The sequence below is a fragment of the Rhinolophus ferrumequinum genome, chromosome 21 (genome assembly GCF_004115265.2).
Source record: "Rhinolophus ferrumequinum isolate MPI-CBG mRhiFer1 chromosome 21, mRhiFer1_v1.p, whole genome shotgun sequence".
In the NCBI taxonomy this organism is placed as follows: Eukaryota; Metazoa; Chordata; class Mammalia; order Chiroptera; family Rhinolophidae; genus Rhinolophus; species Rhinolophus ferrumequinum.
This window is the reverse complement of record NC_046304.1, coordinates 33663881-33676254: the sequence shown is the minus strand read 5'-3', so window position 1 is coordinate 33676254 and position 12374 is coordinate 33663881. Positions and strand designations below refer to the sequence as shown.

Sequence of the window (12374 nt, the reverse complement as noted above, 5' to 3'; positions counted from 1 at the left end):
AGAAATATCTTTGTGTAATTTCACCTATGAGACGACTTCAGCTCAGGCTAACACTATTTTATTCAAAGACTGACAAGAGGACTAGATGATCTATGGAGAGTCCTTCCAAGTTTATGATTCTTAGTGACTGTCGTGAAGAGCAGGGGACCTGGGCTCCACAGGATTCCAGCGGGTCCACTGAAATCCCGGTGGGGCTGCTGGCTAGGGATCGACTCTCCATTATCTGCAAGCTTTCCGTTACTATTGCTCCAGAGAGACCTACCCCGGCTCAACACACTTTTTGGCCACCTCTCCCAGTTGTCTGGAGAACGCAAACTCAATTGAATGTTGGCCCCAGTTTAATTTCAGCAAGGTAAATCTCATTTTTTGAACACCTAGAATAAGTTCCAAAATCAACTCTTGCTTAGCCACACGTGAATACTCAAGCCAAACTGAAACACCCAGATCGACTTCTCTCCTCCACCAGTCAGGTGGAATGCAAACTCATTTTCATGTAAGTTTACAAAGAAAACCAAGCTGGTGAACATTAGATGATGAAAAGCTGCATGGTGACGATGCACAGCCAAAACCCAGGACAAGTTTCAGGGACTGAGATTGGTAAGTAGCCCAGTGGCCTCCTCGGCCAGCCCCCTCCCCCATCCTTAACCCATTAGGAGAGCGCTTCATTACCTGGGTGGCCTTGTCATTGGTACAGCAGGTGAAGGCCCCATCAGCATCTCGTGGCCACTGGCCCAGAAGGTAGGAGCTGAGGATGGTGTCCAGGGAGAATGTACGTCGGACCTGGGGTGGCTGAGGCCTACACACTGGCTTTTCTGGGGCCACGGAACATGGGACGCTGGCTGGAAGAGAGCACAGCCCGCCCCTTGACGTCAGCATGGAGGAAGGAGACATGGTAACCAACCTTCTCTCCTCAAGGAAGCCTCACCTGCCTGTCACCTCTTCACTTGTATGCACCCCCTCCTAAAGGAACTTGAAGCTGCCCATTAAAGCGCAGTCTGCCGAGGGCTCTCCTGACTTAGGGAGAGGCCAGGAGAAGCGTTGAGAAGTCACAACGGTTGCCCGTGGTTGGAAGATGAACCGGTTTCATTTCTGGAAAGTACCCCTCACAGGTTAACCAGCTGGTCATTATCATTGGAAACAACTTATACCATTTTACTTTGGACTGGGGTGGCTTTACATACATGTCCTCTATTTTCATCCTGTCCTTAATGGACTACAAACTGTGAACTCTGCGGTCTCCATACTGAGTTTCCTAAGAGCAGGACTGTTTCACATCACAAAAGAGGGAACTCTAAGAGGACAAAAACCAAGTTTTCTTCCATCTTTTGTCTCCGGCCCTTCTTCCTCCCTCTAGCACTCACTGCAGGGCTCCCATGCACTGCACAAATTCAACCCAACTTACTGAAGGACTCTTCATACTTCCTTCAAGACTGGCTAGCCCCAGGAATGTAGGTGCCCGAGACAAAGAGAACAATATAACTACTTTCAACGACCCGTACTGAGGAATCAGCTTGAATCAGTTTAGGGAAACATCCAAGTCTTTTGGTTCTCTCCTCTGTCTCTTACTTCTGGCTCAATGGGACAAAAATAAAGCAATTTATATCTTGGCTACAGCTTTCTGGGAGAAGGTGAAAGTTGAAACTGTTGATAAAATAGAAGGGTTCGGGAATCATCTGTAAGATTTGATCATCTGGGTGGACCATGTTTTTCATGGCCACGTTCTTAACACTCTACTTAAGATCATAAGGCTCTTTCCTTTAAACCGAGCAAAATGCTTTCCCATCTGTACTAATCCCTTGATAATGCATGTGTGCGTGAAGCACAGCAAAAGGAACTGGGGATTGTAGGTATAAAGAAACTTGAAGGCGCTACAGGTTGGCAGCTCCTCAAAAAGTTAAACATAGAATTATCATACAAACCAGCAATTCCATTCAAGGTATATATACAAAGAATTAAAACCGGGGTCTCAAAAAGCTATTTGTATACCACATTCATAGCGGCTTTATCCAAAACAACCAAAAGATCGAAGCAACCCAACTGTTCATTGACAGATGGAAGGATAAACAAAATGTATATACACGCAATGGAACATCAGTTTCAAAAAGGACTGGAATTCTGGTACATGCTACAACATGGATGAAACTTCCAGCACTATACTAAGTGAAATAAGACACAAAAGGACAAATATTGTATGAGTCTACCTATATGAGGTCCCTAGAATAGGCAAATTCCTAGGGACAGAAAGTAGAATAGGGGTTACCAGGGGCTTAGGGGGAGTTATCGTTTAATGGGCACTGAGTTTCTGCCTGGAATAATGAAAATGTTCTGGAAACAGATAGTGACGATGGTTGCACAACACTGTGAGTGTACTTAATGCCACTGAATTATAAAGATAACAGTGGTTAAATGGTAAATTTTATGTTATGTGTGTTTGACCACAATAAAAAAGAGACACTAACAATACTACCTGTTCTCCCTATTCTCCACACCAGGTTGGGTACTGACATACATTTTGCCATAGTTGTCATCAATGTGAAATGTACTACGCTATGTTCTGCTTTGTTCTACCCATTTCATATACCCATTTCCAAGTATCAACAATCTACATATTTGTCATTCTTAATGACTACATAATATTCCACCAGGTTGATCAGCAGTTATTTGCTTAGCTATTCCCACATTATTGGACATTTGAGGGTTCCTCCCCATTTCGGATATCATACATACGACTGCATGGACAACTTTCAGTCTCAGTTTTTATTGAATTCCCGGCATATTTCTAAGTCATCTCTGTCGGCTATCATATAACATGTGCTCACTTAAAACAAATTCAAAAGGACTTGTAATTACAAAAGTAGTAAGTGTGAATTGTGGAAAAACTCAAGAATTACAAAAATATAAACAAAAAGGGGGAAAAACCCCTCAAATCTCAACACCCGGAGATAATCATTAATAACACTCCAAGGAATGTATCACTGTAGCCTTGTCTTATGCTTGTGTATGCTTTAAAATACAAACTGGGATCTTTTTGCAAAAACTGATATCGTTTTGCAATGTGTTTTCCCCCTGCATCATAAACACCTTTCCAAATCAATATATATTGACCTCCAACACATCCTTTTAAATTATCTTAGCATTTCTGTTAAAACTCATCAAAGGCTCTCTTTCAAAGAAGGTACTCAAAGGCCCCATGTCCCCATGTTCTGGTCCCACTTACCTTTCCTTCATACTTCACTACTCTTCAAAGTCTCTATGTCTTGGACAAACTATACTACGCACCATTTCCTACCCATGTCCTGGGCCTTCCCTTCTCTGAGGTTTTGCACATGTGCCCAGGGTTGAAATCTGATCCATCCATCAGGGCCAGCCTAATCGCCTCCACCTCCATCTCCACAGAGCCTTCTGGTTTCCCTGAAAGGAATGTCTCAGGATTTTCCGCTTTACCCCAGCACTTTGTAGACCCTTCTAGTTATCACCCTCCCTCTTGGATTGTGAGTATTTATAACGCCTAGATAATAAACAAGCTGCAGCCAAGGACTGTCTCTCATTTATCTTTGTACCCCTCGCAGTGCCTAGAACATAGACCTGGTGATTGGCAGGTACTTGAGTATTTGCATAAAATCAAAAAACTGTTACTACAAGGGTAAACCTGCCCTAATTATACCATGGATGCTAAGTCTGCCTGCCTTGCACATCCACGCTCAATCCACTCCCTGGGAGGAAAGCCCCAGAGCTGCTTGTCATTTTTCCTGTCTCTGAGGCTCCAGAAGGCCCAACCTCTACTTCCCCTCCCTGTGCCTTTTTGCCCCGTAAGTTAGTGACAGGCACGCTGAGCTCAAGCCCCCACTTCATCTCCTCCACTAGCATTCCAACCACTCCTCTTCCTATTCTGCATTCAAGATAAAAAGCGGCAATCAGATATTTCTGGGAGCTTCTGACCCACGTCGGCAGCCAGGTCAGATACCGAAATGCTGTCCCCTGTGTCCCTCCTCCGGAAAAGCTTGTTTACAAGATTACACGACAGAAACAAAGAGGCAGGTGGGAAGCAGATGAGCAAAAGACTGGCACAAAGGCCAGAATGCCATGACCGTAAGGCCTGCTTCACCGCTGCACAGAGGAACAGGGCTGTGACTTCAGGGCTGAGAAAGAAGCGACAGGGAGAAAGATTTCTCTCCCAGCCCCTCAGAAGTTGCTGCAAAAATCTCCTTTAGATTTGTTTCTCACCGAGACCCTAAGTGCTCTACTGCGCTTCTACAGTACTCAAGTTTTGCCCCATCCCCACAGAGTTCTTTTGTGTGTGTAACTTGTACTCTCCCACCAGCTCGCAAAGAGGTGAGGAGAAGACTGGTAAGGAAACCAAGGCACAGAGAAGCCCAGCCTCAGACTGGGCGCAGTTGCCCAGCTGGTCAGCGCAGTCCTGGATGTAAATCCAAGCCTCCTCCCTCCTATGTCAGTTCACTGGGGCTCTTGCATCAGGAACACCCTGTGATGTGAGGCTGCCACGATACCTGCCTGGACATCTGGAGGGAGGACTGCCTTTTTAGCTCCTTCTCAGGGACAGGGAGTTAGGCCTGACTGGGGGTCTGCAATGACCCTTCTTGGGTCTTGCGCTTGTTTGTTATTTTGAAAAAGTCTTTGGAACCTGGGGGAAAGCCTTCTACTCTCTCCTAGGGACAATTTAAACCATACCCATTTTACGTCAGTTCCTATTACTGATGGGACTTTCCTATCCCATCCATTCCTAAGCTACAGTAGGAGCCTAATCTCAAGGGCAGCAATCAGGTGTGGTACTTTACTCCCAATACTCACCTGGTTAGGGAGGACCCAGAATCCCGAATGTGGTGTGAGAATCCACCCACCCATTTTGGTCAACTCTCCGTGCTTTCTGGACACCTCTGACCAAAGTAATTCACAAAGACTCTGAGGGCTTCGTGGGTCCTGACTTACTCTTCCATGTACCAAAAACAAAAACAAACCCCCATAAATACACACAAAAGGGAGGGGCGTAAGAGAGAGGAATGGGGATGGGGAAAAACCAAGCACCCTAATCTAAACCAGCAGCCCCTGACCCCCTCCTCTCTGCTAGATCTGCAAGGATCTCACCACATGTAAGTCAAACGGGAGTGCTTGCCTCAGTTTCTTTTTCTTAAACGCGACAGCTGGGCCTCAGCCCTGTTTCTACAATGACCACATCCTAGCACAGGGTGCTGGCACAGCTCCCAGCCAGCCACAAGGTGACAGAGTTCCCTTCAGTCTCAGAGCCCTCAGCCAGGCCCTCTCCCCTCCCAAACCCCCAAATTCTTGGCAGGTCTCAGCCCCTTAGAGACTAAAATGCCATCTTTCCTCCATGCCCAGAAAAAAAAAAGGAGGCGGGCACTTGAAATTTTTAGATTTTGACAGGGAAAAACAAAATCTACCACTTACTTCAAAACCTCACCCCAAATGGTTTGGGGAGCATCTGCTAATTTGGGCACCAAAACTAATTAAGGGCTAAACCAAGGTGCCACGTTCCCTCCAAATACAACACAAACCAAAACCAGAATCAGACATTGACATGTTTTGTGCCATCTTCGAAGGGGCTACAGGCTGGAGCCGTGAGCCCCCCCAAGTATCTGCGGGCTCAGATGGGAGGGCTCTAGTTCTGACTGCAGCTCTGCCCTCCCTGCGGTTGACCGCAGCAGGCACCACACAACCTCCCTGGGCCTGCTCTCCCAGCTGGCAAGCAGGAACACAAGCCCAGCCTCAGTGACCTCCTGGGCAGGCTGTAAAGAACAGAAGATGCAAATACACTTTAAAGTCTTCATTAGCTGGATTATGTCAAACCAATTGTCACTTAATCCCTCCCCCCACCAAAGTCCTTTAGGATTGAAGGTGGGGATGAGGGAGCCTAAAAAGAGACTACCCAGAAAAGAGGTGCAGAGTGACTTCTAACTTCTCACCACTGTCCCCTGGGAAGGTGCACCTCTGCAGTGTCAAGCCCTTTCCTTTACTACGGCCAGTCTAACCCCGGCCAGTCTAACCCCGCCTGGACGCCACCGTGAATAAACAGTGCCGGGGGGAATAAAGCTTGTAGACCTGGGCCTCAGCAGCGGCGGGTCAGCACCCAAGTTGTACTGCCCACTGAGACCGACCGCAGTGGGCAATGTCCCCTAAGCAAGCTCACCAGTGTGTGTGGTTGAAATAGCGGCTCACGGGCTTATCCCTCATGGGAAGACCAGAAAGATGTGGGTAGTGGGGTCTCCTCTGCAACTGTGTGATTCTGGTTAAAGGAGAAGCAGCGCTGAAAAGTCACAATCGTTGATTGTGGTTGGAAGATGAACTGGTTTCATTTCTGGAAAGTACCCCTCTCAGATTTGGGAAACAGGGGGAGGGAAATAAAAGACAACCAGCTTTGTCTGAGGAGAGATGCCCATATCCTGACAGGCCATGACAAAGCAGCAGGCTGTCGGGCACTGGCTGGGTGGCTGCAGGAGGGTGGAGTGTCCTGTTTCCAGCACTGCGGGGTATTATCGGCCCATCGCACGCAGCAGCCTCCACGGTCCAACCACCTGGCGAAGCACCCTGGCACGGGGCCAGGCCATTTCACCACGCAGCTGAGCAGTGGCAGATGCTTTGGTTCTTGGGCAACGGCAAATGGAAAAAACAAAACAGCACACACCGGAGATAAGAAGCCTTGGGTGATATCTTCCAGAGCCACTTGGCCCTGTCTCCCAACTGCTGCATTTGTATGGCTTTAGAGAGAGGGCTCTGAGTGGAGAGGGCCAGCGGTCAAGTGTCTGCAGTGGGGGACAGTCAACAGGGCAGATGAGACACTGATGCAAGAGTGGTCAAGAGCGGCCCTGCACACCAGAGTGGACAGACTGATTCATCCTGAGTGCCCACAAGCCCGCTCTACAGTAAGCACTGGGGTACATGGAGCAGGACTAGGACGACACGCCGCCAACAAGGTGGGCACAAGCCCTAAGCACCTGAGGGTACCCCAGCCAACACCTCCGCGGGAGGTCCACCGAGCCGTCTCCGCTGTTCCCTCATGTCTCTGGCTGGAAATCAGCTCAGGCCTGAGCACACAAGGAAAGCCCCACCCTGGGGGCCGAAGGTGAAGGATGACAGCTCTTAGAAGAAGGGCAAGAAAGGGTCAGGGGAAGGAGGAAGGCAACAGATGATACAGGAAATGAGGTGTTTGTGGCTGCCCTTGTCAACTTGGCCAGAGACAGAATGTGGGGTGGAGGCTCGGCAACTTACGAGGAGAAATCAGGCCCTGACCAAAGGGTCCTGGCTGGCATCAAGGGGGCCACTTCACTTATTTTACTCTCATGGAGGCAAGAGAAGCCTGAGAAATAAGGCTATATTCCCCCCATCCTCCCTCCATTAGCACAAGGCCGCGTGATCCTAAAATACCCAAGGAGGACGACAGAAGGAAGAAGACAGCAACAGCCAATGAGACCTCACACATGGCAAACACTCAGCAACTAGCTGGTCCAACAAACGAGTTATGAGTCACTTTCTCATGTTGTTAGGCTTTGAAGCATTATTAGCACTAGTCTTCTCGCCTACCCTCTTAAAGAGAAAATAACTCTTATTATAATAGAAACTGTACATATGTTGTTGCAAATAAAATGCAGATGAGTGAAAACTGAAAAATAAAAACTACGCACGCCCCTCCTCAGAACTCACTACTGTGCATTTCCTTCCTGGTCCCTCACCAGGCACACGTGCATATATATTTTTAATACAATGAGATCATAATATATCCATATTTCTACAACCTGCCTTTTTCAATCCCTGACCATCACTTCAGATGGACCAGCAGGTGGGGACCGGGCGGCCCCGGAGGTGAAGCAGGGCACATGGCTGCACATGGCGAGCGGGCCCTGCCGTGTCCTGGCCTGTCCCCTAGCTGTGAGGCAGCAGTTTCGTTGGGGGAAGAGGTGTTCATGTAGACAGCGGTGAAGTAAAACAGTGATTCAGAATTTCTAAGCAGTTCCCCAATAACAGATTTAGGGTACGTAGGGGAAGTTCCTCTTAGCAGATTCACAGGGATTATTTTTCCATTTCAGTGCATGTGTGCTCAGATGAAACAGTGAAGGCAGTCTTCTGAGCTCCTTGTGGTCCAGCGCCACTTAACTGCTTAATTCAGGGAGGTGTGGGTTTTGGAGGGAAGTTGTGGTCCAACTGAAATCCCCAATATGACTGTAGAAGAATAAGACACCCTCCGTGGAAAGCCCACGGAGACCCCATCTATCCCAGCTGGGAAAATTAAACTTGGGGCATTGAACAGCTTCAACACCAAGCAATAGCTTCATTTCAACCATAACAGGGAGAAGCAACTAGATTAAAAAGGAGGAAGAAATAAATAGTAACATCACGGTTTCCCTTACCAAGAAGGCTTACCTAAAAGAGAAAAGAGTGACATTTATATATGCATGAAAAACTTCCTAGCCAGGCACTCAATTAATTACTGACTCCATACTTAAATGTGTAGCTCAAGTGAAAGCGTTTCTGGCTGGGGGTCTGACTACCCAAGATGCAGACTACATCTACAGGCAGTTGGAGAGAAGCGCCAGGACAGAGCCATCTGGAGATGTCATTGTGGGGAAAAAGTAAGGAAAATGCTAACTCTTCGCAGCAGCAAGGAGGAAAAGGGTGATGAGAGAGAGAAAGAGAGAGAGAGAGGAAAAGACAACAGTTAGTTAGACATTTTGTTCAGTTCTCAAGAAGCTGCAATTAGAAGGAAGTGGGGTGAACTTTTCACCTTTTATCTGCATTGTGTGAAGAGTTCTGTAGAATTTCAACATTCTTAAAACAAAATAAAATACTAGCAATTACTGATTGGAGCATGCTTTCTTAAGGGATGTACTTGGCCTTTGCATAAATAGCACACAGCCTAACCCTCTCCCTCTTAAAAAAAATCCTCACTCTGTAGTTATTTGGGAGTGATGAATTTCTGGGAGGCCTATAAACTCGGAGGGAAGGCATAAACCCTTCAGTATGTTCACTTCTCACAATGATCCGATTCCTATCTAGAAGAAATCGCCATGTTCAGCCAGCTCTTCGGGAGTCTTTTAAGATACCTGAGGTGAAGGAACAACCAGAGATTAAGGGGGTTTATCTACAATACATCCTGTGAGAGGACAATTGTGATTGAAACTGTACCCTGACTTCTGTTCTGAATGTGTGTACCCCATAATCTCATGAATTCTCTGGAAGAGGGGGCAGAGCTTCCAAGTGTTACAGGTTGGGGGCCCATGGCGCACCATCATGTAGAGAGGTGAACTGATTTGTCCAAAGCCACAGAGCAAATTGAGACACAGGCCTTTTTCCCTCGCAAAAGAAGACTTTAGAAAGGACATTTCCCGCACTTGCGTTTCATTGTCAGACTCAGCTGTCATGAGTGCCTGTCTGCATGGGTCCAGGAACCACTCCACTCACTGGAAGGGTTCTATTCCTTTCCCTTGCCAGGAATCAGGACGATCATATCCGGGAACATTGTTTTTAACCGACTGAGCATGTTGGGCGAAGGAAGGAAGAAGACAATGAAACTATGAGGGATCCCCTTTCTAGTGAGGAAAGTGGAAAGCGAGTGAAAGAAAGACAAATAAAAATTACACATAACTTTCAAATAGTCAAAATAATTTCTCCTTTGTGAACAAACCCTGATTTTTCGCTCCATTCAGCTTGCCTGCTCCCTGACCTCAAGCAAACTTCCAGAGAGCAACGTATGCGTAAACAACTGATCCTCAATTTGATATCAGCCCAAGTCACACAAAATACCAAGACTTTGACAGAATGATGGCCCCTTTTTGTCGTCTTCCCCACAATGATTCCAAAACCCCCACATTTTTTATTCTTCTTTTGAACTGCTCATGTCAATACTTATATCCATTAGTGTTAATTCAGAACTGGCTTTATCTAACTTCCAAAATAATATCCCAAACAGGAAGTCATCGATGGAGGCCAAAACTAACGGGAGAAAGGTTGTGGGGAACAGAACATTTACATAAGGCCAAAGTATCACCCCGTAAACCGCTTATTAAGAGAATAATCTTTTACTATTATTTTTAATGTAAATATTTTTACAATGGGAAATTTGGTGACCACCACCTCCGGTGATCAAACTTAACATTCCTAGTAATGGACATTCTGTGCCTCCCAACGTGATAGAATAGGAAATACACAACCTCACCCATGAGATGTTCTTGCCAAAAATGTTTTACCTGAATTGCATCAGGCCCAGACCTACTTCTCATTCGCGTGAAATACAGGAGATGCAGGAACAAGTGAAATACCATCATGATGAAACAGAAAAATCCAGAATGTGGGACAGCTAGAAGACAACTGGTCCACAAATTTCAAGTCATTAAAAACAAAACAGGGCCGGCCCGGTGGCTCAGGCGGTTAGAGCTCCGTGCTCCTAACTCCGAAGGCTGCCGGTTCGATTCCCACATGGGCCAGTGGGCTCTCAACCACAAGGTTGCCAGTTCAATCCCTCGAGTCCCGCAAGGGATGGTGGGCTGCGCCCCCTGCAACTAGCAACGGCAACTGGACCTGGAGCTGAGCTGCGCCCTCCACAACTAAGACTGAAAAGACAACAACTTGACTTGGAAAAAAGGCCTGGAAGTATACACTGTTCCCCAACAAAGTCCTGTTCCCCTTCCCCAAAAAAGAACAAAAAAAAAAAAATTAAAAAGAAACAAACAAACAAACAAAAAAAAACAGGTGGGAGTGGAGGTCTACATAAGACTTTTTAAAAAGACATAACCAAACAAGAACCTTGACTTGGTCCTAGATTAAAAACAAAAGTCTTCAAAGGGAAATTTGAAAATGAACTGAATATTAGATGATATGGCTTATAACTTCTTTGGGTGTAATAATATTGTGATTATGTAGAAAAATGTCCTTATTCTCAGGAGATGCCACTGAAGTAAAGGGCAAATGTTATGACATTTGCGACTTGCTTTCAAACAGTTCATCAAAAAGGCGCATATCAAAGCACAAGTGTGTATGTCTAGAGTCTAGACAAACATACACATAATACACAGAAGGAGAGAAGAGAGATTAGACAATTGTAGCTAAGAGTTATCAATGCATTGAGGTGAAGGACAAATGGGTATGCGTTGAGTTTACAACTTCTCTGTAGGTTTGAAATTTTCCCAAAATAAAGTTGTGAAAAATAAAAGAACGGGCTTAATTTGGGAAGACAGAAATTCAGTTAACTCCTCAGCAACGATCTAAACGCTTTCACATTCCAATCTTGGCAGGTTATGTTCAAATTCACTTGGGTCACTGCTCTGAATTTCTAATTTAGAGAAAGAGAAGATGGGTAAGAAACGAAATAGTGAATGAGAATTAATCCAAGGCAAGGAACTGAAAGATGTAAATCAGTACAAGGGAGAATAAAGATACTAAGTGAAAGAGATTTTAAACCATATTACGAAGTGTCACGTCATCCCAGGAGCAAGGGCAAGACGGCGAGCAGAATTAAGGGGTTCTTATTGGTCCAGAATCACAGTTGGAGCCGGATATAACCTCAGATATGCCCAGTTACCTCTGGGCACCCATTTGCCATTATTGCTCTTCAAAAGGAATGTAGAAACCAGTGAGATCCCAGGGAAGATGGGTAACAACGGCTAAGGGAAACATAGGTAGATCCCAGGAGAAGGTGAAATGAATAAGAATGTATCAGTCTCCTCCTGTGTGGGTACAAAAATGAAGGGCAGTAAAAAGACTTTGTTAGGAGTGTCTAGCTAGATAAAAGAACATTTTGCTCATCAGAATTGAATGAGGGACCTTGTAGAGTCTACCCAAGAACAGCTCCAGGGAGAGAGAATTATATGACCCTAGATGTCTCAGTGTTCACCCCTGGAAGGCAGGAGGTTACATCAGAAGAGTCTTGAGCTTCCTCTAGTTCTAGAATTCCCCAACTGTTAAAGGGTAAATAAGAGATGGCTACTGACCAATTCAGCTTAACTGAAAACTCGGAGCTCATGTTATTATCTGGGGCAAGGTAAGTTAAGGTGGGGAAAAAGGCACAAAGTCAAGTCGCAGGGAGACTTGCCTTACCAAGGCCGATCAGACAGCTGTGTTCTGAGCTCCCAGCTGATCTTGCCCTCCTCCTCCCCCAAGCAGGAGGTATAAATAGTGCTCAATTTACCTGTGGCCAGCCACAAGCAGAAGGCCTGGTCACATGACTGGGCAAGCTGGGAGTAACCAGCCGGTAGACAGCAGCACTCAGGAGGCAGGTTTGCTCACTCACTAGATTGTACGAGGCTGGAATCTGTCAGGACCTCTGCTTTTAACCCTGACTCTGGTTTATTTTGCTCTGGGCTGGGAAGGCAGGTTGCTTATAAGGAGCAATTGCTCAGTTATGTTCCTCA

General features: G+C 46.2%; 1 protein-coding gene across 1 annotated transcript in view; it reads right to left on the bottom strand.

Moving 5' to 3' along the window:
• Positions 1-12374, bottom strand: part of FAM117A (family with sequence similarity 117 member A) — a 41127-nt gene that overhangs the window by 16372 nt on the left and 12381 nt on the right. Inside the window, exon 2 of the mRNA XM_033090434.1 lies at positions 670-839. Within this exon, the coding sequence (XP_032946325.1) occupies positions 670-839 (170 nt within the window). The remainder of the gene's footprint in view (positions 1-669; positions 840-12374) is intronic.